Source organism: Siniperca chuatsi, linkage group LG9 (assembly GCF_020085105.1).
Source record: "Siniperca chuatsi isolate FFG_IHB_CAS linkage group LG9, ASM2008510v1, whole genome shotgun sequence".
NCBI lineage: Eukaryota > Metazoa > Chordata > Actinopteri > Centrarchiformes > Sinipercidae > Siniperca > Siniperca chuatsi.
This window is the reverse complement of record NC_058050.1, coordinates 7,667,076-7,690,687: the sequence shown is the minus strand read 5'-3', so window position 1 is coordinate 7,690,687 and position 23,612 is coordinate 7,667,076. Positions and strand designations below refer to the sequence as shown.

At 38.2% G+C, this 23,612-nt stretch overlaps 1 protein-coding gene across 3 annotated transcripts; it reads left to right on the top strand.

Moving 5' to 3' along the window:
* The first annotated feature begins 838 nt into the window (after positions 1 to 838).
* xrcc1 (X-ray repair complementing defective repair in Chinese hamster cells 1) lies at positions 839 to 22,004 on the top strand. 3 transcript variants are annotated; one of them, XM_044208355.1, is made up of 18 exons: positions 839 to 902; positions 1,318 to 1,378; positions 1,529 to 1,621; positions 4,871 to 4,978; positions 5,095 to 5,253; positions 5,642 to 5,719; positions 6,629 to 6,752; positions 7,235 to 7,341; positions 8,680 to 8,842; positions 8,931 to 9,174; positions 10,272 to 10,388; positions 15,873 to 15,954; positions 16,054 to 16,147; positions 18,510 to 18,558; positions 19,494 to 19,627; positions 19,939 to 20,029; positions 20,167 to 20,242; positions 20,872 to 22,004. In XM_044208355.1, exons 2-18 carry the CDS (start codon positions 1,328 to 1,330, stop codon positions 20,977 to 20,979), a joined length of 1,878 nt encoding a protein of 625 aa, XP_044064290.1. In that variant the 5' UTR covers positions 839 to 902; positions 1,318 to 1,327; the 3' UTR covers positions 20,980 to 22,004. The 3 variants fall into 3 exon arrangements, with proteins under 3 accessions (XP_044064290.1, XP_044064289.1, XP_044064288.1); XM_044208354.1 differs by having other exon boundaries at positions 851 to 1,050; XM_044208353.1 differs by having other exon boundaries at positions 851 to 1,156.
* The last annotated feature ends 1,608 nt before the right edge of the window (positions 22,005 to 23,612 follow it).

Below are 23,612 nucleotides of genomic sequence, written 5' to 3'. Positions count from 1 at the left end.
CATATAGGATTTAACGTAATCAGCAGATTACTAAAAGTTTCATTGTTCAGGGCACATACATAGTTGACATTTTAATTTTGAGGAAACTGGACTTGAAGTCTGTTTTTTTGTACATATACTACATCAGTTTACTCAGGCCTAGGGTATAGTATTCTATACAGCTTTATTATTGGTTTATTGTAAAGTTTTTTCTACTTATGTTATACATATGTACTTATTGTGCATCTATATATATATAGCTAAAACATCCATTTCATTTTGATTTACCTATCCTCTTTTTTTCCCCTTTGCTCTGTTTTTATCATTGTTATGTCATTATCTGGTTTGTCTCTATTGCTGCTGTAACACCTAATTTCCCCCCTAGGGATCAGTTCAGTGTTATCTGATTTCTAAGACTAAAAGTCAAGGAAACAAGGAGACCCACTGTTTAATTTCCACAGTTGCAGTCAATTCAGGAATGCAAGAATGTGAGTTATTAATGTTCATTACACCTGTACTTTCCCTGCGATGAGATTTCAAAATGTCTGCCATGAAAAAAAAATCTACTGAAGGTTTTATTAGTAACAAAAAGGATAACAGTGTCCACAAAAGGAAACATGACATGTTTAAAGGTTTGTTTCTCACAAGCAAGGGGAACACACGAACAAATTGAAGTTGTTTTTTTAATTCTGGTAATACATTTCATATCTTTAAATGCCTAGGTATTTGAAGATAGTTTGTATTATAATAGGAGTTGGTCTCACGTACAGGATTTCTTAACAAGTACACATTCTGAACAATTGGAAGCGATACAACTCTGGTAATGCGATATTTAATTGCAGAAGAAGACGAGAAAGCTCCCATTGGATGGAACTGCCGATAGCCGGAAATTGCGTCAAAGCACGACACACATCAGGCTTTTGGTGGGAATATGAGTTCGCTTCCACGCACATTTAACTTAGAATGAAAAACATGAATATGCTTTTTCTGATATTTAATGTAATGCCAGAGTAGGCGGCTATGTGTGAAGTACATAACAGTTGCAAAGGTTCATGCGTAACAGTCCTCGAGGTGTGTTAAAATCATCAGGCTAATCTGGAAAAGTCCACTCTGCCTATTGTTTGCTAGCATGCTATCACGTTAGCCAACGGTCTGCCTGACGCTGACTAGCAACAAAGTATCTTTTCTTAAGTTTTCAGGGCTGAATTTACTGCCACTGAAAGCATACTTTGTGTATTTTATGTTTTGTTAACCGGTTTGTTAGCGCTCAGTGGCAAGGCAAGTGGTTGGTTTATTTTCCTTCACACTGACTAATTAATCTGACTTTAACCTGTCAAGAATCAACAACATGCCAGAAATCAAACTCAAGCACGTCGTGTCTTGCAGCACCGAAGACACTGTAAGTTCATTTGTCACTGCATTTGTAAAATGTGTAGAAAGTCATGTTCTCCATCGTCTCTTGACAACAAGCGATGTAGATATATTTTTTCAAGCATGTCGACAAATGTCAGCCTTTCTTCCACTCACTTCTTGTCATAATGTAAAACAGACTTTCAAGGCAGACAACCTGCTGAGCTCTGACACCTACAGAAAGTGGAAAGCAGCAAGACCCGGGGAGAAGCAGACATCAGTCATTCTGCAGGTATGTTTTTGCCCTCCTGCTCCCACAAGCGTTAGCCAGCAGTGATTACATAACGTGTTGTTTTGTCATTGTTGGTGTGAAGTTTAGGTTGTAGGTACTTAGTCCTAAAACCAGGTGATCCAAATCAAACACTGACCCTCAGCCCAAACGGGCCCCGCCCCTCGCCTCTATTCATAAAGCACCACTCCATATTACCAAGTGTGCCTATTAAGCTATTTCCTATTCTACCTGACTGTCGCAAGCGCCCTTCTCAAAACCAGGGACGCTGCAAGTCACATTTGGGGGTGCTGAGAGAAGGTCAGTCTGTAATGACGTCATACTAAATGGTGTCATGTTTTTTTTTTTGTATTCATTTGAATGGCCAGGATAGCTGATATCTAATAGCTATTGCAGTGTCAATGGGACTGGTAGATGGGAAAAACAATCCACCGGCCAAGCATATTTTTTTACCGGCCAAAATAATAAATTGCCTTTTTGTGTCACATATACATTCGTTTCAATACACTTCATCCAGATAATAAGGTATTGTGTTGAATACAAACTTAAAGAGCAAAATTTTAAGCACAATTATTTAATGTATTGATCAACTGTTAATCAGTTCAAGCCTAAATGCAACTCAATTAGTCTTGTTCTCAAACTATTCTGCTTCTACTGAAGTATTTGCTGTTAAACGTACTTAAGGATCAAACAGAAACGTAATGGGTCAAAGACAGGACTTTCACACAGGAGACCAGGGTTCATTTCCCATGTGAAACCAATAAACCAAGCTTTATTTTGAAAGTCTAACCGGACGTTGCATATTTATTGTCGCTATCTTGGATTGAGAACGTGTTGAAAAGGTGACACTGTCACGGTGGACCGGCGTGTTAATTACACGCGTTGGCGTGATACCTTGCAGCAGCAGGATGGCGGCAAGTACAAAGTACGTGCTGTTGCATGCAGCATGCATTTTATTGGGACATACTACTTCATTGCGCCTTGAACTTTGACCCTCTTGGTCTTACAGCAGTCGCTGTCCATAATTACATGTGCATTTCTCTGTCATTGTTATTTTCATAGTTATGTCCTTTTGTTGTCTATAATAATCTTAATGATTATTTTGTTCACTTAAACCATTCCTATTCCTCTTATTACTATCTATTCGACTGGTCACCAGTAGGCATATTACCCCCTCTCACACACAACTCTCTGTTGCTGGCAGATGGTTTTTTGTTGTTTGAATATATATTTTCATGCAGAAATGCAGCTGCTGGCACTATGTTCTGTCTGCATGTGAAGCAGCCTCACATTTAACTTAATTTTATTTATTGTATAACATACTTGCCAATTCTGTTTTGCAACTGAAATCAAATTAATTCCTGATATAAAATCTTTTACAACAAAGGTTAAGTGCTGGCTAAAAGCAAACCAGAGCTGTACCCATTTGTAGCTAATCGTACTCTGAATACCAAGGTGTATTGTTGTATGTTTTATTGTATTTCCATATCTGTACTGTATTGTGGTTTCATGATACTGAAAGCTGTATAGGCCTAGTTTAATAACACTGTACGTGTAAAAGCCCAACTAGGGACAAGAGGTGAAAATTAACAATAGCTATAAACTCGCTGGGAAGCACATCAGTTTCATGCTCTGTATAGGAACTATATTAAGTTGCATCTTCCCTATTAAATAAACAATCAAATAAATCGAAATTCATATCATTGCAGTCCTAATATGTAGTGTTTTTGTATCTCAAACTAAATAAAGGATGTATGAAATGAAGTGTAGCTGCTCTAGCACCACCCTGACAGTGTTAGCAGGATTGAGAATAGTTAAATATATATATTGTTGTAACAGTTGTACCATTATAAAACAGCCAACAGGCAGAAAAGTTTTTTAAGGGAATTCAAATGAGGCTTTTGCACAACATTGGATCCTTTTATTGTAATCATGCTGTCGTCTGTCACTGCGGCTTCCGTCGTCTGTCAATCAGCTGTCATTTGTCTCAGCTCTCTAAAGCAAAACTGTTTACTCAATACAATTAACTCCATAATCCTTGTTCAGTGTTATAAAGTGGTCTGTTAGATTTTGTTGTGCGTTTGAAATGATTTAGTATCTTCACTATGAAAGATGAAAGATCACCTGCTCTGTGCTGCAGGGAAGGGGGCCACTCAGGGTTAGCTGGGGGGGGGGCTCCCGTGTTTGTGTGAAGGTCCTGCCCTCAGATCTAGATTGCTGGATATCACAGAAGTTATTACAACTCAGTGAATCTAAATCAGAGATCTTTCTATATGTCCCCAGTGCCCTGCCAATTCCTTTCCATGCTGTTATCCCTATCTACTAAAGGAAAGGAAATCTTTTAATCCAACTTGTCTTTTCTTATCCAAGTGATTAGGGTTGTGCAGTCATGTTTTCTGTAACTTGTGTAGAGTGAAGCCATTTGCAAACATAGCGCATTTGTGTGGTTTATTGCCAATTAAAAATGTTGACTTCCACTCCCACTTCTCCTTTGTTGGTATATTTGTATCCTTTTGGGAACCCCCGTGTCTAACAGTTGATACCTTCCTCATCTTACATACATATTGACATTTAGTTATGATTCTATTTCCTTTTTTTTACCACAGAATATCTTGGAAACGGTTAGTTGTCTTTGGGGATTTTTGTTTTTTGTTTGGGGATTAGGCAGACGTCAGTTGCCATCTCAGGCTTATTCAAAATGCTGCTACTGCAAGACTTTTCTCTGACAAGTCTCAGAGACAAGAACATATTGTGCTCGTCTTTGTCCCTCTTCACCTCCTGCCTGAGGGTTTAAGAATAGATTATAAGATTTTAGTATGTTAAAGGCACTTTAGGTGTATAGTCTCTTAGTGACATTTTAGATGTTGGACCACTGTCTGCTGGTCATTTATACAACCAAAAGTAACTGGTCCCTGCTCTTCAATTTTTATACAATACAGAAGTCACCTTTAAGTCACTGTTTAAAAACTATTCTATAAAGGATGTGCAACTTTGCTATGTTTTATTTTATTCTTTTTAAATATCAGCACTTTGATTTTGGTTAGGAGAGTCTATATTACAAAGTATTGAATCATTAAGGAGCAGTTTGTCTATGACCACATATGTATATGTATATATGTATTTCCTTGGCAACATGTTAAAAAAATAGGGACGGTTAAATACTTTCACTTCTTGCATCTATTCTTTTAGATCCTTTTGATGTTGTTTCTTGTGTGAGCTCTGTTAACCTGTGCCGTTTCACTTTTCTCTCAGTTTGAGAAGGAGGAGCAGGTGCACAGCATTGATATTGGAAATGAAGGGTCAGCTTTCATCGAGGTGTTGGTGGGGAACTCTTCAGCTGTCAAAGACCAGGACTATGAGGTATTCTTGCAAACCAAACCAAGTACAAAGTATATCACCTCTAATTATCAAGATTAGTAATTACTCCACATTTTATTCCTAGTTCTTTGATGTCAATCTTTCTCTGTGTGTTTTAGGTTCTTTTGGTTACGTCTTCCTTCATGTCCCCCACGGAGAGCCGTAACAGCACCAACATGAGCCGGGTGCGTTTCTTTGGACCCCACCAGCTGCAGAAGAGCACAGCACAGGAGAAGTGGGACAGAGTGAAAATTGTGTGTAGCCAGCCATACAGCAAGGTAAGGGCCCGGTCATTTATAATAGGAAACACAGCACCTTTTGAAGAGTGCAAACTAATATATCCATCTCACTCTTAATCAACATAATCCAAAAGTAAATCAGTTACATTTAGGAATATTTTCACAGCACTGTCTGTCACCATACAGTAGTAGTAGTAGCAGCAGCAGTAGCAGCAGTTGCTCTACACACATGGCACAATAAGGATGTACTTGTATTGAAGCTGCATGGCTGCACCCGTTGATGTTGATGACACTGTGTTTAGTATTTCAGTTAAGATAACTACTGAATTAAATGTTACTTCTATGAAGAGAAAGTGTACACTAATAAGCATATATCCATTGCTTGTGAAATTAAATATTAGATGATTTTTTTGTGTGTACTTTATAGAACATAGCATACGGACTGGCCTTTGTTAAGTTTCATTCACCGCCTGACAAAAATGATCCTCCTCCAACAACCCCTCCGGTAAGTCGTGCCACGTGTTGTTCTCAAAACTCTAGGGTGCCTATAGATGTTTTTTGTCTTTAAATCTTTTCACTAGAGACCATGAGAATATTTTTGACTAGGGCTGGGTATTGATAGTTGTACCAGTACGATTCCTGAGTTTCAGTACTTACCAAAACAATACTTTTCGATAACTTACTTTGAAAAATATAAACATTTTTTTCTACAAAACCCTTTTTTTCATTCAACAAAGGACGCCAAACATCTCAAATGTTAAATGTTATCTCAACCCAAGAAGTCATACAAGAACTTTGCCTTAATGAAATCTAAGTCTTAAATTGGAAAAATTATTATTTGAATAAGAAACTGCCTGATCAAAAATAAGTAAACCAGATTAGGAATTTGACAAGGCATTCAATGCAAATTTTCTATACTGTTGATTTTGTTATATTAAGTTTTCAACACTATGTGCTACATCACATTTTGCTCAATAGCAAAAAGTATTGAGGTTCATTGATTGACATCTTCAAATAAGAATGTTACTGCCATTTATAAAACTAACCAGTTAGAGAAAGCAAACAGACCGCCAGTAGACAAATAATCAGAGAGTTATCCATTCATGTTCGTGTCAGCATAACTTTATCAGCACTGCTTTACTTTGACATGAACATATGTAGTATGTGTATTTTTTGCTTTTATTGATTATTGATGCTCTAGTAGGAGTCCAGCACTAAAATGTGGCACAGCATCTCACTGCATTGTGTAGCACCTTAATCTAACCTGTGAACTACACAACTTTCTAGCTATGAAATCATTTGTCAAGTTGAAACCTTTTTACTATATTATAGATATATATATAGAAAATGCACTTCACTCAGTCCCTCCATCTTCTCTTTTGGCACTAAACAGCTCTTTCTTCTCTCCTGTCAGAAACTGACGAAGTTGGGACAGTTCAGGGTGAAGGATGAGTCTCCTTCATCTGGGCCCAGCCTTCAGCCCGGCAGTCTCTTCTTCAATCGGGACAATGCAAACAAGTCCAATACTTCACTTAAAGGTAAATCCATTTATTCAAAGTTGCCATCTGCTGAAGCCCAATTAAATTCTTACAGATCCTTGTAACAATAAAGTGCTAATCATGTTGATTGATCACGGGAAAGGTAGTGCGCATGCGCCAGCCCGCATGCTGCCTGTTGCCGTAGCTCCTTTTTGTACTTCACACTTATTTTATTTTATACTTATACCCACCTGGTACTTAATTTATTTTCTGACCTGTTTTTATAGTGTATTGTAATATATTTTTTGCTAGTACTTTCTCCTGTGTGCACTGACGTAAAGGCGACCTGCTGTAACAAAGAGTTTCCCTTCGGGGATCAAAGTATTTCTGATTCTGAATAACAGAAAACAACATTAATTTGGCTTTATTTAAAGCTACTTAAGTGTACCAGGAGACAAGAGGGAGGAGATCTTTTGAAAGGCATTCTTTATTATCCAGCTACTTTGATCCCTCACTGGCCATCTGCACTTTTCTCTTTTTAGTGTCTCCTCAGAGTCAGAAGTTGAGTTATGCTGCTGCTGCCCTGCAGGCTGGTGGCAGCTCCCACTCACCAGGCCAAGCTTCCACCTCCAGCTCTCCCTCACCTCAGGTACTAAACATCACTATAATTTTCTTCACTGAAGGACAGCCATCAAACTGCTGTTCCTCTAATGAGCAGTAGTTTTTTGCTTTCCTTGGACAACAGGAAAGCTGAGCGGTCCGCAGAGAAGATGAAACAGAGGCAATAAAGCTTGTTGTAGGATGGGACCTATAGTTACTGGGAGTTTTAACTACCACATCATGTGTGGGAAAGTTAATTTGATTTAGAACCAAATAGTGTCTGAAAAATCAAGCGTTTGAGCTAACAACTGAAGTGAATTTAGATCAGAAAATAAACTATAATTAAAGAGGTTTTCTTTGTTTTTGTTTTCAGATTAGCATCACAATTTCTGACATCAGCTCTGTCTCAATCAAATTAAACTTTCAAATAGTCTCACTAGTCAGTAGAGTAATAACTCTCTTTTGGTAAACCAAAAACTTGTGTGACACATTAAACAGCTTGCTTGCCCAAAACAGTCAGCATTAGTATGTATGTGTTCCAGTGTTTTCCACAGGTTGAAAATTGATTTGTTAATACATTTTAATGAAGATATTTCTGTATTCACTTCACCACAAACTAAAAATCACAGGATGTATATGAAAAATGCAGTAATACATATCAGTATAAAAAAAAAAACTAGTGTTGTATAACTCTTAAATTTTACAGCAGAGATCTCTCATTATATGTCTACGGTCATTATGTTCCTCTGTTTGTCAAAACACACTTTCTTAGTTGGTAAAATCCAATTTATTGAATTGTAACGTATGGAGTGGCTAAATTTGTAGCTTTCATCGACTTTAAAAAACAGCTTGAAACATTACATTGCCTGGCTCAGATAAAAATGCATCTCTGTAACTTTGCTCACATGGGGGGAATAACACTGTCAATATCATCTTTGACTTTTCTAGATCTATTTGGGTATGCTGCACAAATGCACGTCTATGCATCAGAAAGTAGTCTAAAACAATATCACAGTGACTTGCAGTTCTATTTTCAATTTTATACTGTAATTGTTTCACAACCTTTTTCTAAAGGCAATAATAACCTACAGATTTGCAGAATCATAGTTTTTGCATATGGAAGGGACATTTTAATTCAGATGGCTCACCAATGATGAATAGAAAATATTGCCTGTCACACTTGAGTAAGACTTGTACTTTTTTTTTGTCAAATGACCTTCTGGCATTAAATGATATGGAAGTGTGGACAGTTTGTGGGACTCTACTTTATTCCACTTGTCATCCAACAGTATCTCCTCCAATGCACCTGTCTTAAACATACAGGTGCACAAATATTTTTTTTAATTCTGAGAAGTTTTAGTTATTTACATTAATTGTTTCCCCATAGCTACCAGCAAAAAGAAAGTTTGAGTTCAGCAAAGAGCGACAGTCTGCCTCTGGCCCTCCACCCTCGAAGAAAATAAGCCCAGCTGGCTCACCTGAGGGCAAAGCTGCAACCCCCAAACACAAGCCAAGCCCAACTAGTACACCAAGCCCCAGCACCGCAAAAGGTAACACTTACCTTAGTGTCTGAATCTTAGCATACATATCATTTCTTCACTTGGAAAACTTCCTTGAATTTTGCAATTGTCTCTCCAGCTTCCCCAGCACAGAAATTTGCTAACAAGAAGCGGGAGAGCCAATCCAAACCCGAACCTAAACCCAAACAACAGAAAGCTAAATCCCAGAGCGCACAGCAGGTCCCATTGAACCAGATAATGCAGGGGGTGGTGTTTGTCCTCAGCGGCTTCCAAAACCCCTTCAGAGGGGAGCTTAGGGAAAAGGCTCTGGACATGGGAGCCAAATACCGACCCGACTGGACACCTGACTCCACACACCTCATGTAAGTATCAAGCAGGAGGCAACGAGGAAGTATGTGAAGATTCTAAGCTTAAGCTGTCCTTCCTTTACCATTTATCACCATTTATGGATGCATTACTTACTTTTTTCCTCCAACCTTATTTTACAGCTTAGCGTTGTGATATTTTGCATCACAGCGTTGTGTTACAGTGTGTATACAGAGAAGCTACCAAGCATCTATTTTATTGTAACATATATTTTAAATGAACAGTGCAGCTTGTTTAAATACCTGTGGCAGTAAAACAGTTCACACACCATAGTCTGATGGACTTGTTTGTGCAATGTGATTTTATTGACAGTGTTGTTGTTTAGTCGGTGTACTTGACTGTCTTTATTTTTGGTTTTTGACATTTTACACAGAAAAACACATCAACTCACAAAATGTGATTTTTATATTCCCACCTAATCAAAAAGTTGTTGCTGCAAGGGACACGGTTCACTGCAGTTCACAATAAACTCCATAAAGTCCTCTGGTGGAAAGGAGAGCTTAGAAATTTGCCTCAATGAAAAGAAAGTGACAAGATAAATGGGGAGCAAATGCAAAAGAGCTGCAGATAAGCCGAAAGATCAATACATGGTGAATTTGCAGAATGTTGGCAGACAATAAGATTGAAGACAGATGAACAAAATGTAAACTTCATCATAGTAGATAAAAATGATTTTTGATAGGTTTCTTTGGAGAAAATCCTTCTCAGTCATACATAACATAAAATCATAATCACATATTTCATTGCTAAAATTTTATGATATGGACAAAATAAATATAATGATGATTATAGTAAATCATTTTGATAAATGACCAAATAACTTTTCTTTAAGTGCAAAAATGCTTTTCAAATGATGCTCTCTTAATTGCCCAGAGATGTTCTTTCATGAGAACATTTTCATCTGTAGTTAATTTTTGTAAACAGATTACATGATTGCGTAACTGCCCTGTTAGCGCACTCGGTTATTCAGTTTGATTGCATCTTGATCTCTGCTGTCAGAGACTATTGCCCTTGTCAGCTTCTCTTAAATTGTGTGTGTGTGTGTGTGTGTGTGTGTGTGTGTACGTGTCTATTTTGGCCCATTAATCTCCAGCTGTGCCTTCGCTAACACCCCCAAGTACAGCCAGGTGAAATCAGCAGGGGGCATCATCGTACGCAAGGAATGGGTAATGGACTGCCATAAGAGGAAACAGAAGATCTCCTATAAACGGTAAGAGAGGGTGAAATACAGAACAAAGTAGTGAAAAGAAATGGTTTTATACTGATAATAGTAAAGTCAAACTGTAATGATGCTTATATGGAAATTTAGACCTGTAGAAAGGCCTGTGCTTAGGCTTGGCCACAGGAACAGCTGGATGGGATTCAGTGTCTTATTAAAGGCAGCCTGGTTTTAGTGTGGAGCGTGTGTCCAATGTATGAATCCACATTTGAGTAATACTTTCTCTTAAGCCACATCAGTACCTCTACATAGTACAATCTGCGCACAGCACTCACACTGATTGAAGTGTCCAAAAATATACCCCTCACAGCAGCGATGCCCACTTGCTACAGAGAACATTATAACCTTGAGCAGCTGATGCCTACTGTGATCACAAATTCAACCCAGCCAGCTCCAGCAGCTCTCTAATTAAATGCCTTATTACAGGGGGAGCTTTTGCAACATCAGTGTCTTCTGTCATCACTCCACACGTATCTGTGTCTACTGAATAATGTAGAGCAGAATACTTATCTTGGGCAATGAAAGGTCCAAATTAATTGGAATTGTACTGTACTTGTTAGACTGTATGAAGCTTTGCTTCATCATTCAAGGCATTCCTTCATACTTTTTGCTTCCGTCATGATTAGGTCTGGTTTGAAGATGAATCAATTTCCAACCAGGCTCCCACACTGCTAGGTTGTCCAAGGTTACTGAACTCGTAAGTCTCCAGGAACACAGCACAGTGCTCCTGCCTTCAGTAGCAGTTTCATTTTGATTAGCCACATTAGAGCTGCTCCCAACTATTATTTTCATTAATGATTAATCTGCCATTAATTTTCTCGATTAATTGTTTGGTCTATAAAGAATCAGAAAACAGTGAAAAATATTCATCACATGTTCGTAACGCCCAAGGTTGATATGATTAAATGTATTGTTTTGTCCAACCAACAGTCCCAAAAATATTCTATTTACTATAATGTAAGACCGGGAAAAGCAACAAATTATCACATTTGAGAAAATGGAACCATCACATGTTTGGCATTTTATCTAGAAAAATGACTTATAGGATTAATCGATTATCAAAATATATGCTGATTAATGTTCTTTCGGTCGACTAATCCAATACGTGACTAATCTTTGCAGCTCTAAGACACATGGAGCACCTTTTGACTAGTCAAACAGAGGTATAGACCATGGCAGGCCATAGCATACTGTGGCCATACCTTGTTATGCTAAGAGGGGAGGGCGGTGCTGGTGGCTTCTAAGAGCCCAATATAGAAGGCCTACAGTTCATTGCTATTTTGTTCTGTGCATTTAAAAATTATTTTAACTGTTAAAACCCTAGAGAAATCAGAACATGTATGGAAAAAATGAAGAGACAAAAGCAATATGCTGCATTCAAATAATTTCCAGTAAGCTCTCCTAAACTTTTAACAATCAACTTGCTTTTGTTTATTGTTTTTTAAGTGTTAATTTTTTTGTCAGTTCTTTTGTTAGTCCAACAAAGTTACAATATACACTTCACTGTTCAGTGTTTTAGGTTTGATAAAATCCAAGGCAGTGGTGTGAGGTAATTTGACTGTATTTCAGTTTTAATAGAAGTAGATAGATAATATAAGTACTTTAGGAAAGTTTGATGGATATTGTGATAATACTGGCTTTATCTGTCTGATGAAAATAATGGCCCTTAGGTTTTCATACATAAGTCTCCATTGCAGAAATGTTCCATAATGACTTTGTTTAAGCAGGACCGGGCCATTACAACTAGAGTTGCAACACTCACACGGGAGGGAGCTTTAAATCGTTTTTTTCTTCCTACCCTGGTGATTTGGAGAGTAATGAAGGAAGAAGAGTGCTCACAGTTCTCTCCCAGGCTGCATCAGTGATCGATTTGAAAACTTATCTTGTAGTTGAATGATTGTGTAGCTGCATGGATGATTGACAATGGTCATCAGCCCCGGAGGAGGCCCCAATTCTAACTAGTCAAAACCCGTAGAAACCTTCAATCAAATGTATAATTAACTTTATAGTTTATTCAATATAACACCTCCGCTGCCTATTTTTATACAGCCCAAGTGCCAATGCATAGTTCAAATATGCTTGTGGCTGTCCTTTTAATTCCTACATTTGCTCACATTTTGTATTAATGGACTTTGTTGCTGGATAGTCTGATCATTACTGTGATTTTCCAAGCTTTTTTTTCTCTTTTTGCCCTGCACTAGAACTGATTCTTTAATTTATTTTCTTGTTTATAAGAAGTCATAGTTGAATTAGACATGTGACAGCATTCAAATCAGACTTTAGCTGTGTAGGAAATGTTACAGAAATATCACTAGGTCCAGTCAGATTGCCAGTGTGACATTTACAGAAAAACTGACTGGATCTTTTTTGTAAAATTAGCTGCTCATCTTCAGAATAAAGTGCATTTATTAGAAAGGAACTTATGTTGGTGGTGTTAATCATAATGATAATAATTTTATTTGTATAGTACTTTTCGAGCTAGGAGCACAAAGTGCTTTCCATAGACAGCATAATTAAGCCAATCACAAATACAAAAAGAAAAACACAGCAAAATAGCTACTAATACAGCAAAGAGAAAGAGAGAGCTGAAGGGCGATGGCACACAACACTGTGCTTTTATGCAATCTGATCTTTACATTCTCAGAAAAGTGCATTGAAATGAGAAGTTCACTGCAGCCTGTGTCATCATTCTCCCCCATGCTTGCTTTTCTCAGTCAGTTTCTGATTGTGCCGAAGATCCCTCACCCCCACCCCCTCTGCTTCCCCTTTCTTGTTGTCAGAATAATCCATTCCCCTGCCCAGCACTGCTATTGTGCAGTACGTGGAGTGTGCAGCTTTGATGATGTATCCTTTATTTAAAAGCTGCATCTGCTATGGGTAATTAAAGGGACCACTTACTTTGATGATGACAAGTACCCAAACAAATACGCACGCTCACACTCTCAAACTGTTGCTCCATCATGCACACAAACACTTTGTCACTGAGCATCTGGAGGCAAATGCACAGCTTCATTCAGCTCCTGCCATGCATACGTACTGTGTAGTGTATATATTAGAGAGATTGTGACATCAGCTAAGCACCCCAGCAATGCTTTCTCCATAGTCATTATCCAATCAGTGCAGATCTAGAGATAGACAGAAAGAGAGGAGAGCAGAAAACACTTAAGCAGCTCTACAGCATCCCATCACAATAGATCTGAATAAGTAAACAAATTTCTAATTAAAACCAAGGCTCTGTTGCAACATCCCAAGAGGAATTGGAAAATAAGTTTGCATGTTCGAGCTGAAATATGAGCCCAATCACACCATGATTAATCTACGGCACATAAAAATCACATTCAAAAACCCATCACCAAAAAGTTCTTGTCTAAAACTATTCACTGCATCCTGAAGTGTACAGAGCTAAAAGTGTAAAAGTTTAGGACTGCAACTAGCGATTATTTTCATTATCGATTAATCTGCTGTATATTTTCCCAATTAACCGTTTAGTCCGTAAAATGTCAGAAAATAGGGAAAAAGTACCCGATGAACACTCGAAAATCCAAAGATATTCAATTTCCAATGATATGAAACAGAAAAGCAGCAAATCCTCCCATTGGAGAAGTTGGAACCATCAAATGTTTGACATTTTTGCTTAAAAAATTATTTTAACAATTAAGCGATTATCAAAATAGTTGCTTATTAACTTTCTGTCTATCCTTTATTCGATTAATCGTAAAATCAGTTATCAAAAGCGTTTCACCTCTAGTATAACTTGGTTTTATCCTCGCAAACAAACCACGTGTCTCCAGTTCACTTTAAGTAGAGCAGATCGAGCTTGTTGGTCTGCTTTTGAGGTAATGACAGTTATTGTCATAAACAGCAGATTTTGCATTACTCCCCTTGCCCGCAGTGTCCTTTTTCATTTTCCAATTTCCTGGGCACTAAGTTTTATGAAACAAGTAAGCATAGGTCAGTACAATGTCTCCATATCGTGTGAGCGGAAATGATTACATTACAAATACAGTGGTATTTCAACTCTCTCCACTTCACTCTTCCAAGCTGATAATGTCCAGGTGACTTTATAGTGGCTTGAGAGAATATATGGGGAAGATGGGGAGAAATTTCACATCCTCATTGTACTCTCTCTCTCTCTCTCTCTCTCTCTCTCTCTCTCTCTCTCTCTCTCTCTCTCTCTCTCTCTCTCTCTCTCTGTGTGTGTAGGGCAGGGCAGGGCAGGAAGGGGTGTTTGTTAGTGGTCCTTGCCTGTTTTTCTGCATGTCTCATTCATTTCCTAGTATTATTATCACCACTGTTATGTGTTCTCTGTGGAGTTTATTGGAACACATTCTCTTAACCTTTGCAGAGAACATTACAGATGGAGTCATGATCTCTTAGCTCACAGTAATCTTCTTTTGTCTTTTTTTTCAGGTTTTATTTGATTGTTTAATTATCTGCCAAGGAGGCAATGTTTGCAGTCTGGTTTTGTTTATTAGTATTTTTCACAAAAATTTGAATAGATTTCAGTTACATTTTCTAGAAAGTTCAGCCATGGGCTAAAGAACAAGTGATTAGTTTTTAATGTGGATCTTATAATTCTTACTCTATTTGTAGGTTTGCCACTGCGCTCTGACCAACTGGTGCGTTATCCTAAAAGCATTTATCCATACTAAGAAGAGAGGGTCGTACTATAGGGTCGAAATATGTCATTCAGTAAGTTTAGTTAATCATCTGTCTGGCAATACACAAAATGTTTTCATTAGTGTATGCACTGATGATGGCCGGAAACATTTTGTATGTCCCCTGTTTTGTCATAACGGGGACATACTGTATGTTGAATAAGACTGCTTATCCTAAACCTTGAAAACATTTTTGGTCTTTATTTCCTACCAAGACATAACTATATTCTGTTTTTGCCCAGCAGATCACTTGGTAGTGCTTTATAAAACAAGATTGATATTGTTCCTCCTCCTCCTGAATCGCAGTGGTCCCGCCCTCCTCCAGTACCACCATTGTTTCACTTTGCAACAAGGGCAATTTGTAGTAGGGGCAGTAATGCAGCACTCAGTCTGACTACATGGTTTCAATTCGATGATGGAGAGTGTCTGTGAAACAAGAAAAGGGTGTTGGGGGAGTACTGGGACAAAGCTTAATTTATGTCTGGGTTTTGCTGGAGTTGACTGACAAGTTTTTTTGGGGGGAGGAGATTCCTCCTGCAGGATATTAGATTTGTCTCCCAGCATACAAACTTCAAAGTATTTAATATACGGCAGTGGTAATGTTTTAAACATCAAGACAATGAATGTCCGGTGAAAAATATTACCTTCAGTCTTCACAGCTTTCGTGCCACTATTGCCTGACAAAGGCCCACTGCGGTTTGAAACATTGTACAAGTAAAGCTGATTGGAAGCAACATATATTGTGCAGGCGTTCTTTTCCCTCTGGCCTTTAATCATCCTGACACATTTTGTTCACCAGTTTTTTGTCTTCCTCTAGGTATTTGATGGATGGAGCAGAGTCGAGCTCGGAGAGCGAAATGGAAGTGGATGACCAGAGTGAAGAGGAAATGAACACAAAGGTAAATTTGTTTAAGTGATCCTTTTAAAAAATGATCTAATAAGGAATCCTTTTTCCTGCTTGTAACAGTTTTAACGCTCTGTCCATGCTGTTCTTGCAGACTCCACAGAAGAGACAAGTGACCCCCAAAAAGACACCAGAAAAAAGGAATGAAGATGATGAGTATGCTTGCTCCACTGATGTGGATGAACCAGGTTTGCATCAAACTACTTAAATAGAAAGTCCTAGTGTGAAAAAATATAACTAAACTTTACCTGACGCTTTGTTAAAGATTCAGTCGACATCAGCATTGCCACTTCAATGACTCCACACTTCTTTCTTTTTTTGTGTACTGCAGAAACTGTTAGGAATAAAGAGAAAGCACATTATTGTTCTGAAAAGGGGCTACAAGATGTCAGCCTTACAAAGTCTTAAATTGTGTTTTTCACTGACTTATAGCCGAAGTTCACCCAAGACAGGCAGATTGGATGAAATGACAGGGGAAGAAGTGGGCAGTTGGCCTGTTGAAAAGGTGAAATAGAGGAAATGGAAGAATGAAGCCAAAATCAAAGAGGCACTTCGAGTTCGGATACAGTGCGAGTGGAAAGGAACAAACAATAAATGTTCACAAAATGAAATTCTCCTGTGTGTTAAAGGTTTAAACAAGCCTTTTCTTGTAAGTCATGTAGACCAGCTTATTTATTTTAGTGCATTTTTTAACTCGTGTAAAAGTGATGTTGAATTTAAAGGTAGCACTTTGGGTTATATACCATAAACTTTCAAATTAAAGCCAGTATGCAAATAATAGCCAAAGGTACAGTGTGTATGAACAAATAAAGTCCTAACCCAAAAAGACTGGGTAGAAATTTGGAGGAAACGAGGTGCCTGAGCTATAGTGGCTCACATCAAACATCATTTTTATTTATTTATATATAATATATTCAATGTGCGTTTCCACAGAATAATCTCTATTAGTACAATAATATTGATTTGCTATACTCGCCACACCACTTTGTCGTAACAGAGACACTGTTCTCCTTCACTAATTCTCAACAATTATTGGATGGATTTCTATAACATTTTGTGCAGAAATTTGTGGTCTCCAGACAATGAATTCTAATGAGTTTAGTGATCTTAACTTTTCCTGACATTTTTTTGTTTAGTGCTCATTAGCTAATCGAAGATGGTGAACATGGTAAACATTATTCCTGTTTAACATCAGTATCATAACATTGTCATTGTGAGCATGTTAGGATGCTGATGTTAGTATTTAGTTCAAAGCAGCACTGTGTCTAAGTACCACCCTGCAGAGCCGCTAGCATGGCTGTAGCCTGTTAATCTCAATAATTAAAGCTGCTTTAAATTGCTTTAAATTCTAAAACAATAACACAATAAGATCATAATGTTAAGTAACAGCAACTTAACAAGGCCATCTGTAACAGATCAGAAAACAGAGACTTCTAAACTAAAATCACCACAACCACAAGAGGTCCTTGAGCATACAGTCATAAATGTGCACAAAAAATACTAGGCCGATGGGTCCTGTAGTAAGCGATATTAGCTGCGGACAGATACACACACGACCAAACGCATGATCCCTTCAAGCTTACTCCTGGTGAAGATAATAAACTACAATGAGAATGAATTAGGAGAGACAGGAAAGGAAAAACACCATTTCTCAGTCACAGAGGAGGAAACAACAAACAGGTTCACAGCACTATTAAATTAAGTAAAGTATACCTGATAGAAAATAAATGTGAAAATGTATTTATTTATTTACTTACGTACTTCTTAATCTGTATTGTAAAGATCCAAGAGCTGAATTGTAATTGCCTGTGACTCATGGGAAGTGATTCATTCTATTTGCTCAAATAAGTAAAGAGGGAGCGAGGGTAGCACTGCAGCTGAAGAGGACTGAATGAATTGAGAGGAGCGAGGGGACGATGTGAGAGCCCAGGGATTAGACAAAAGGGATCACCTTTATGAAGCACTTGGAAATGGATGAGTTGACAATGCCACCATGTATAGTATAAGACTGTAGACACCGTTTGAGGGAGAAGCAAGAATGGAGGCAAGACGTAATCACTGTGAAGGGACTTGTGCATGATTCTCATTTCTATGTTAATGCGAGGCCAGAAGTAAAGGGCCGGGGTGCTTCAGTGAGGAGACACAATAAACACTGACCCACCAAACACATACAGGGAGACTGCATTTTAATTAGAGCTTTTTCTCTTTTCCCCCTCAACAACACAGGATTGTATGGTAATGGAAAGTGTTACTGACAAGGTTACATTCTTTGAACTACTGATATGTTGGCATTTTTCTTTGCCTGCTATGCATAATGAACATCATTTCAGATCTATAGTATCTTGTAGAAAACAAAACCAAGATTAAACTCCTCCCAGAATGACCAGAAATGAATTCTTTGACATTTGATTATCATAGTTAGTTATTTTTAAGATTAGGGCAAGAGTGCAGTGATGGTAATTTAAGGTACTAGTATATAGCAACAACCTTGTGTTGTCAGTTTTTTAGGTACATTTTACCATATTGACAAATATACGCTTCATTTCACAGGAGGTGATGATGGTGAATCTGCTGTGGATACGGAGGACGAGCTGCAGAGGTAAACATTACAAACAACATCATTGACTTTTTGTTTTATTGATGTGGACGTTTGTTCTTCCGTGTCCTTAATGGTTGTTGACTCCCAACTCTGTGCTCTTGTTGCTCCACTAGTCAAATAACTATCAATCCGTCTAAAATCAGTAATTCCACTTTGGCTTGACTCGACTTTTGATTAATAATCGCACAATAATCACACAATAACTTTAGTAAGTTATACTTGAGCAATGTAAATTTGTTCTGAACCTGTTTTTCTTCATAAGGTGATCTCTGAGAAAGCCCTGTGGTTAATAAAAAAAAAAAAAAAAAGAAAAAAGACCACTTTGGAAATCATCACTGAATTGCAGAGGGATTGGTGGGTTAGAGGGTTTTACTCATAATGAAATATGGCACTAAAGAACTGTTTACTCACAGATGTCTTTCAAAAAGCTTCTTTTGTGCTTCAATATTTTTATATCAACATATGATGAATGACTACATGCAATGTGGTAGTGTACTATAGGAGCGAAAAAGCCAGGAGTCAAGAGTTAGTGGAGACCAAAATGAAGCTAAAAAGGAGAGTGAATATTAGCCTTTGTCAGGTGGTTTAGAAACACGACCCTAAATGAAAGCTAATGTTGCTCTGTGTCTGCTGGATGTGTAAAAAGGTAACTGTTTGCAAACACATTCTCCACAACATTACGAGGTGATAATATGTCAATGTTGTGTTTATAACTTGTTCCACTGCCCCTAAATGACAAAAAAGCAACAAAGCTACATACTATCAAATTTCTTTTTGTGTGATGCTTTTAGCTGATGGCCTTTATAAAGTGCCTTATAAACAGCGTAATAAATTGTGTGTGTGACCGCCATTAGAAGAAGTGCTCTGACGAGACAAAAGCAGGGAGGCATGTAGCATAAAAGATATAATGAGTCCTACTTTTGTCCTTGCAATAGGGTGGAGAATGAGAGCAGAAAGAAGAAAGCAGCAGAAGGGAAGGTGGTGAAAGAGGAGGATCCATACGGGGGGTCGACAGATGAAAACACAGACGCTGAAGCTGAAGAGGATCACCCCATTCCTGAGCTACCAGGTCTCTCTTTGTTCTTACCTCCATGTCCTCCTGTGTTTTTTACCTGTTTGTGTTCCTATCACAAGAACAGATGTCCTTCCGTCCTCTTCAGACATTGTAAACACTGACAGAAAGTAATTGGATGGCTTTCAGCCTTTCAGGGACACTACACATAATCATGACAGTGTACACATTCTTCTCTGTTTCCTTTGGTATTTTGCTCCTTTCTCCCCTTTGTTAAAGAGCACCTATAATTACCCCTCCTACATATTGTGTAGTTATCAACTGCACTCTTCTGCTCCTGTCTCTTCTCATTTTCTCATTTCTTTCAGACTTTCTGAGCGGAAAGCACTTTTTCCTCTACGGTAAATTCCCTAACAACGAGAGGCGCCTACTGTTGCGATACATTGTTGCCTTTAACGGGTGAGAAAGACTCCTAGAACTAAACCATTACAACTTTATTTAGTCATGGGAATATACAGTGAAAAAAGATGTAGCATGGAAAGCAAATCTCTGCAGTTAACTGTTTGTATAAAAACACAATACTGTCTTTGCTCCAGAGTGATTGAGGACTACATGACAGAGAAGGTGCAGTTTGTGGTGACCAGTGAAGGGTGGCACGAGTCCTTTGAAGACGTGAGTTGAGTCCTCTCTTCTTTATCCCTTTGGGCTTACATTTCTTTGGCAGCCACGGCCAAATAATGACTTCTAACACAAGCTTAAAAACATTGAACATTTGAGCACATGTACGTGCATGCTTTTATTTTTTTGCTCCCACAGGAAAGACAATTTTGTGACGGTAATCACTTCAGGAAACTTAATGCTCAGTTATACAAAGTGCACAGCTGGAAATCTATTCAAAAAGCCACAGAGGGGGGAAAAAATCCTTTGAACTTGTGACACTAAATGCTAACAGCACAGACTTCTTAGCCATTTTCTTTTAAGCAGTAAGCACTTATCATTTTCCAAGATATAATCAAATAAAAGCAATGAAGTAAACTAGGAACCTGAGTATTTTAGCCTTCCCAGTGAAAATGCAGTGGTGTTGGGACCAAGTGCCTTTTGAGTCTGTTTTGAAATTATGGCTCAGTATTGGTTTTCAGTTATTTGAGGGGCTTGTTAGCATCTGAATTAGCAGTTTTAGTTATACAATACGAGCTTTCAGTTTTTCAAAGGCTTTATACCTCTTTCTATCTGTCAATTTGTAATGCAACAACACTTCATGACCTCAACACCTGCTGCTTTCACTCTCACTTCCATTACAGGCGCTGATGGAGAACAGCAATCTGAACTTTGTCAAACCTGCATGGATTTACGCAATCAATGAACGACAAAAGATGCTGCCCTATCAACCCCACTCTGTCGTCCCCTGAATGTACACACAAAGGTGTGCGCAGACGCACTCGCTTCATATTCTGACCAACAAGAAATGGGGAAAGCCAAGATACACATTGACTTCTTTTTCAGATTCACCATGTCACTTACATAAAAGCAATAAACCGATAATAGTTCATTAATGCCTTTACATTGACTTTATACCTTTTGCTATTCATGAAATGTCCCTCAGATGTTTTCACCACAGATGTTCTCACCTTTTTGCCAAGCTGGAAAATGTCCATTTAAATGATGTCTGTTGAGGTTAATGTTAGCATTAGGTTTAGATTTATTATTACCTTTTTTATTTTAGGTTTGTTAGTTCGAGCTTGGCTAGAAAGTAACATCTTCTTCATCCATGTGCTGCTCAGTCACTTTGTCTTTAGGAACAAAGCACACGATCACTGATTGAGGACTTGTTTGAGTTTCTCAGTTCCTGTGCTGCAGTTTGCTGCTGATCACCTTGTCTAAGGCTCTGTCTAGAAATGAGTTATCACCCTGTCCTGACTGCCAGCGGCACTGATAAGACTCTGACTTGTGCAAGTGGGCAGACCATTATGAAACCAGCCCAAAGTCAGGCGAAAGGTGCCAGTTATTTAAGGCTGCAGGCAACAAATGCAAAAAAAATCAGGACAACTACGTTTTAATATTAAAATGAGTACTGGGGGACTGTTTGGTTTTCTCCTTTTTATTTTGTTAAATGGCATGAGTGGTAAAGTGATGGATTTCTGTGTGTTGTTAGAGTTTGATAAATCTGAGTTTGTGATTTGGTTTTATTCATGTTGGGGTATAAATATTATAAGAGATGGACTGGCTCGACAGATGTAAGGACGTAAAACGGACGTCAGTGTTTTGCGTCACTCAAGATTTCCAAAATAGTTCTTAAGACACAAGGACATGTCGGGCTTACCGTCTGCTTTGGCTGCTTGCTTTTCAAAAGCAGCTTGTTGAAGTCTATCCTAAACATTTTTTTCTTATAGTACTTAATTACTATGTCTAAATAAAAAATAGTTTTTTAATTGAAGGTTTTATTCTCATTTTTATTCATCAAACAGTCTTTGCACTTAGCTGCTCTCATCCCTATGCTTTCCTTTCTGTGTTTGCAGCTTGAGAGGCACTCTCTTCCTTTTCATTCCTTCTCTCATCTCAAGCCCCCTCTCCTCTATAATTTACTCTCCTCCTGCTTTGAGCCCCGGAGCCATTGGGTCTTCTGCTCTTCAGTCAAGGGGATTAGAAAGATGGAATGTGGACGAGAGACGGGGAAGTAGGGGTGGTTACAGTGGAGAGAGGCTACAGGAAAGATGGAAAGGTTTAGATGCATTTTTAAAGAAGCCAAGGATCAGACTGTTTTATTGTACTTCTTGTGTAAGGTAAATTCACGTAGGTACCAGCAAGTGTGAGGCGCGTTAGTATTGCTTCCTGCGACCTTGTATCAGGCACTGATTTGCTTTTCATAAAAGGGAGAGTTCAAGGTCAAATCCATTTAGGTCTGGAAGCAGGAACATTTATAGCATCATCCTGATAGACTGTCATATTTCATTTAAATGCATATCTATCGTCAAGATGGCAGGGAGGATGGGCTGCTTTCAAATTGTCTCATTTGAGAGGTCGACTTTGTTCAAACAGCAGAGTTTCCACCTTATTCTTGTCACCTTGATCTCTTCTGCTCAGATTTATTCTTTGCTCTTTGCATTTTTATGTCCTGTGAATCTTAGCAATGACCTTGCAATGACTGCTTAGATAGCCAAACATTGTTTGACTGTAGTTTTAATCCTCATAATCACTGGGTGTTTCAACTGTTTTTCTTTTATTATAATATTTCAGTTCTTTATTCCCTCTGATAGTTTGTTTTCCCTCTTCTTTCTTGTTATTATTTTGTTCTTCCTACAGTACTGACTTGGAAGGGGTGAATAATTATGCAAAAAAAGTAGAGCCCAACCGATATGGTATTTTTGAATCCGATGCCGATTTTAGAGGGGGAAAATTCACAGATTACCGATATGGCGGCCGATTTAGTGAATTTTTCCAATACCGATATATCTGTGATAGGCCCATATCAGGCCCATAAAATCGGTAATAAATCGGTCGGGCTCTACTAAAAAGTATTTTGTATTTTATATTTGTAATTAATTTAGGTCACTTTTGTGGAGATCTGTTTTCACTTTGACCGTAAAGGTTGTTTTTCTGTTGGTAAATCTGCTTTGATTCAGTGTTGTAAGACAATAAAACAGGAACATTTCTAAAGGGGTTGAATACTTTTTATAGGCACTGTACATAAGGCTAAGGACTGAAACTGAATGCAACTTATTCCCTCAACACAGCCACCTCCTGTTAAACCCACTGAGGTTAGGGTGAGCTCTTCAGTATACTGGGATCAAATTTACTTTTGTGCTAGAACTATATTTCTCTCAGCCAAAAGAAGATTTTCTCCTCCCTCTGTCACCCAACATTATCATGCAGGTACCGTACGATGTAGAAAAAGTGAAAGGTTATTTGCACTCAATTTTAATTCCAGTGCAGTATTGATGAGTAGACTGACTTTATGCATAACCTGGATTACTATATCGGTTCAATTGATGTATTGTGCCCCTGAAAGCTGAAATATTTTTCCCTGGAAGGTTTGGATGCTCCT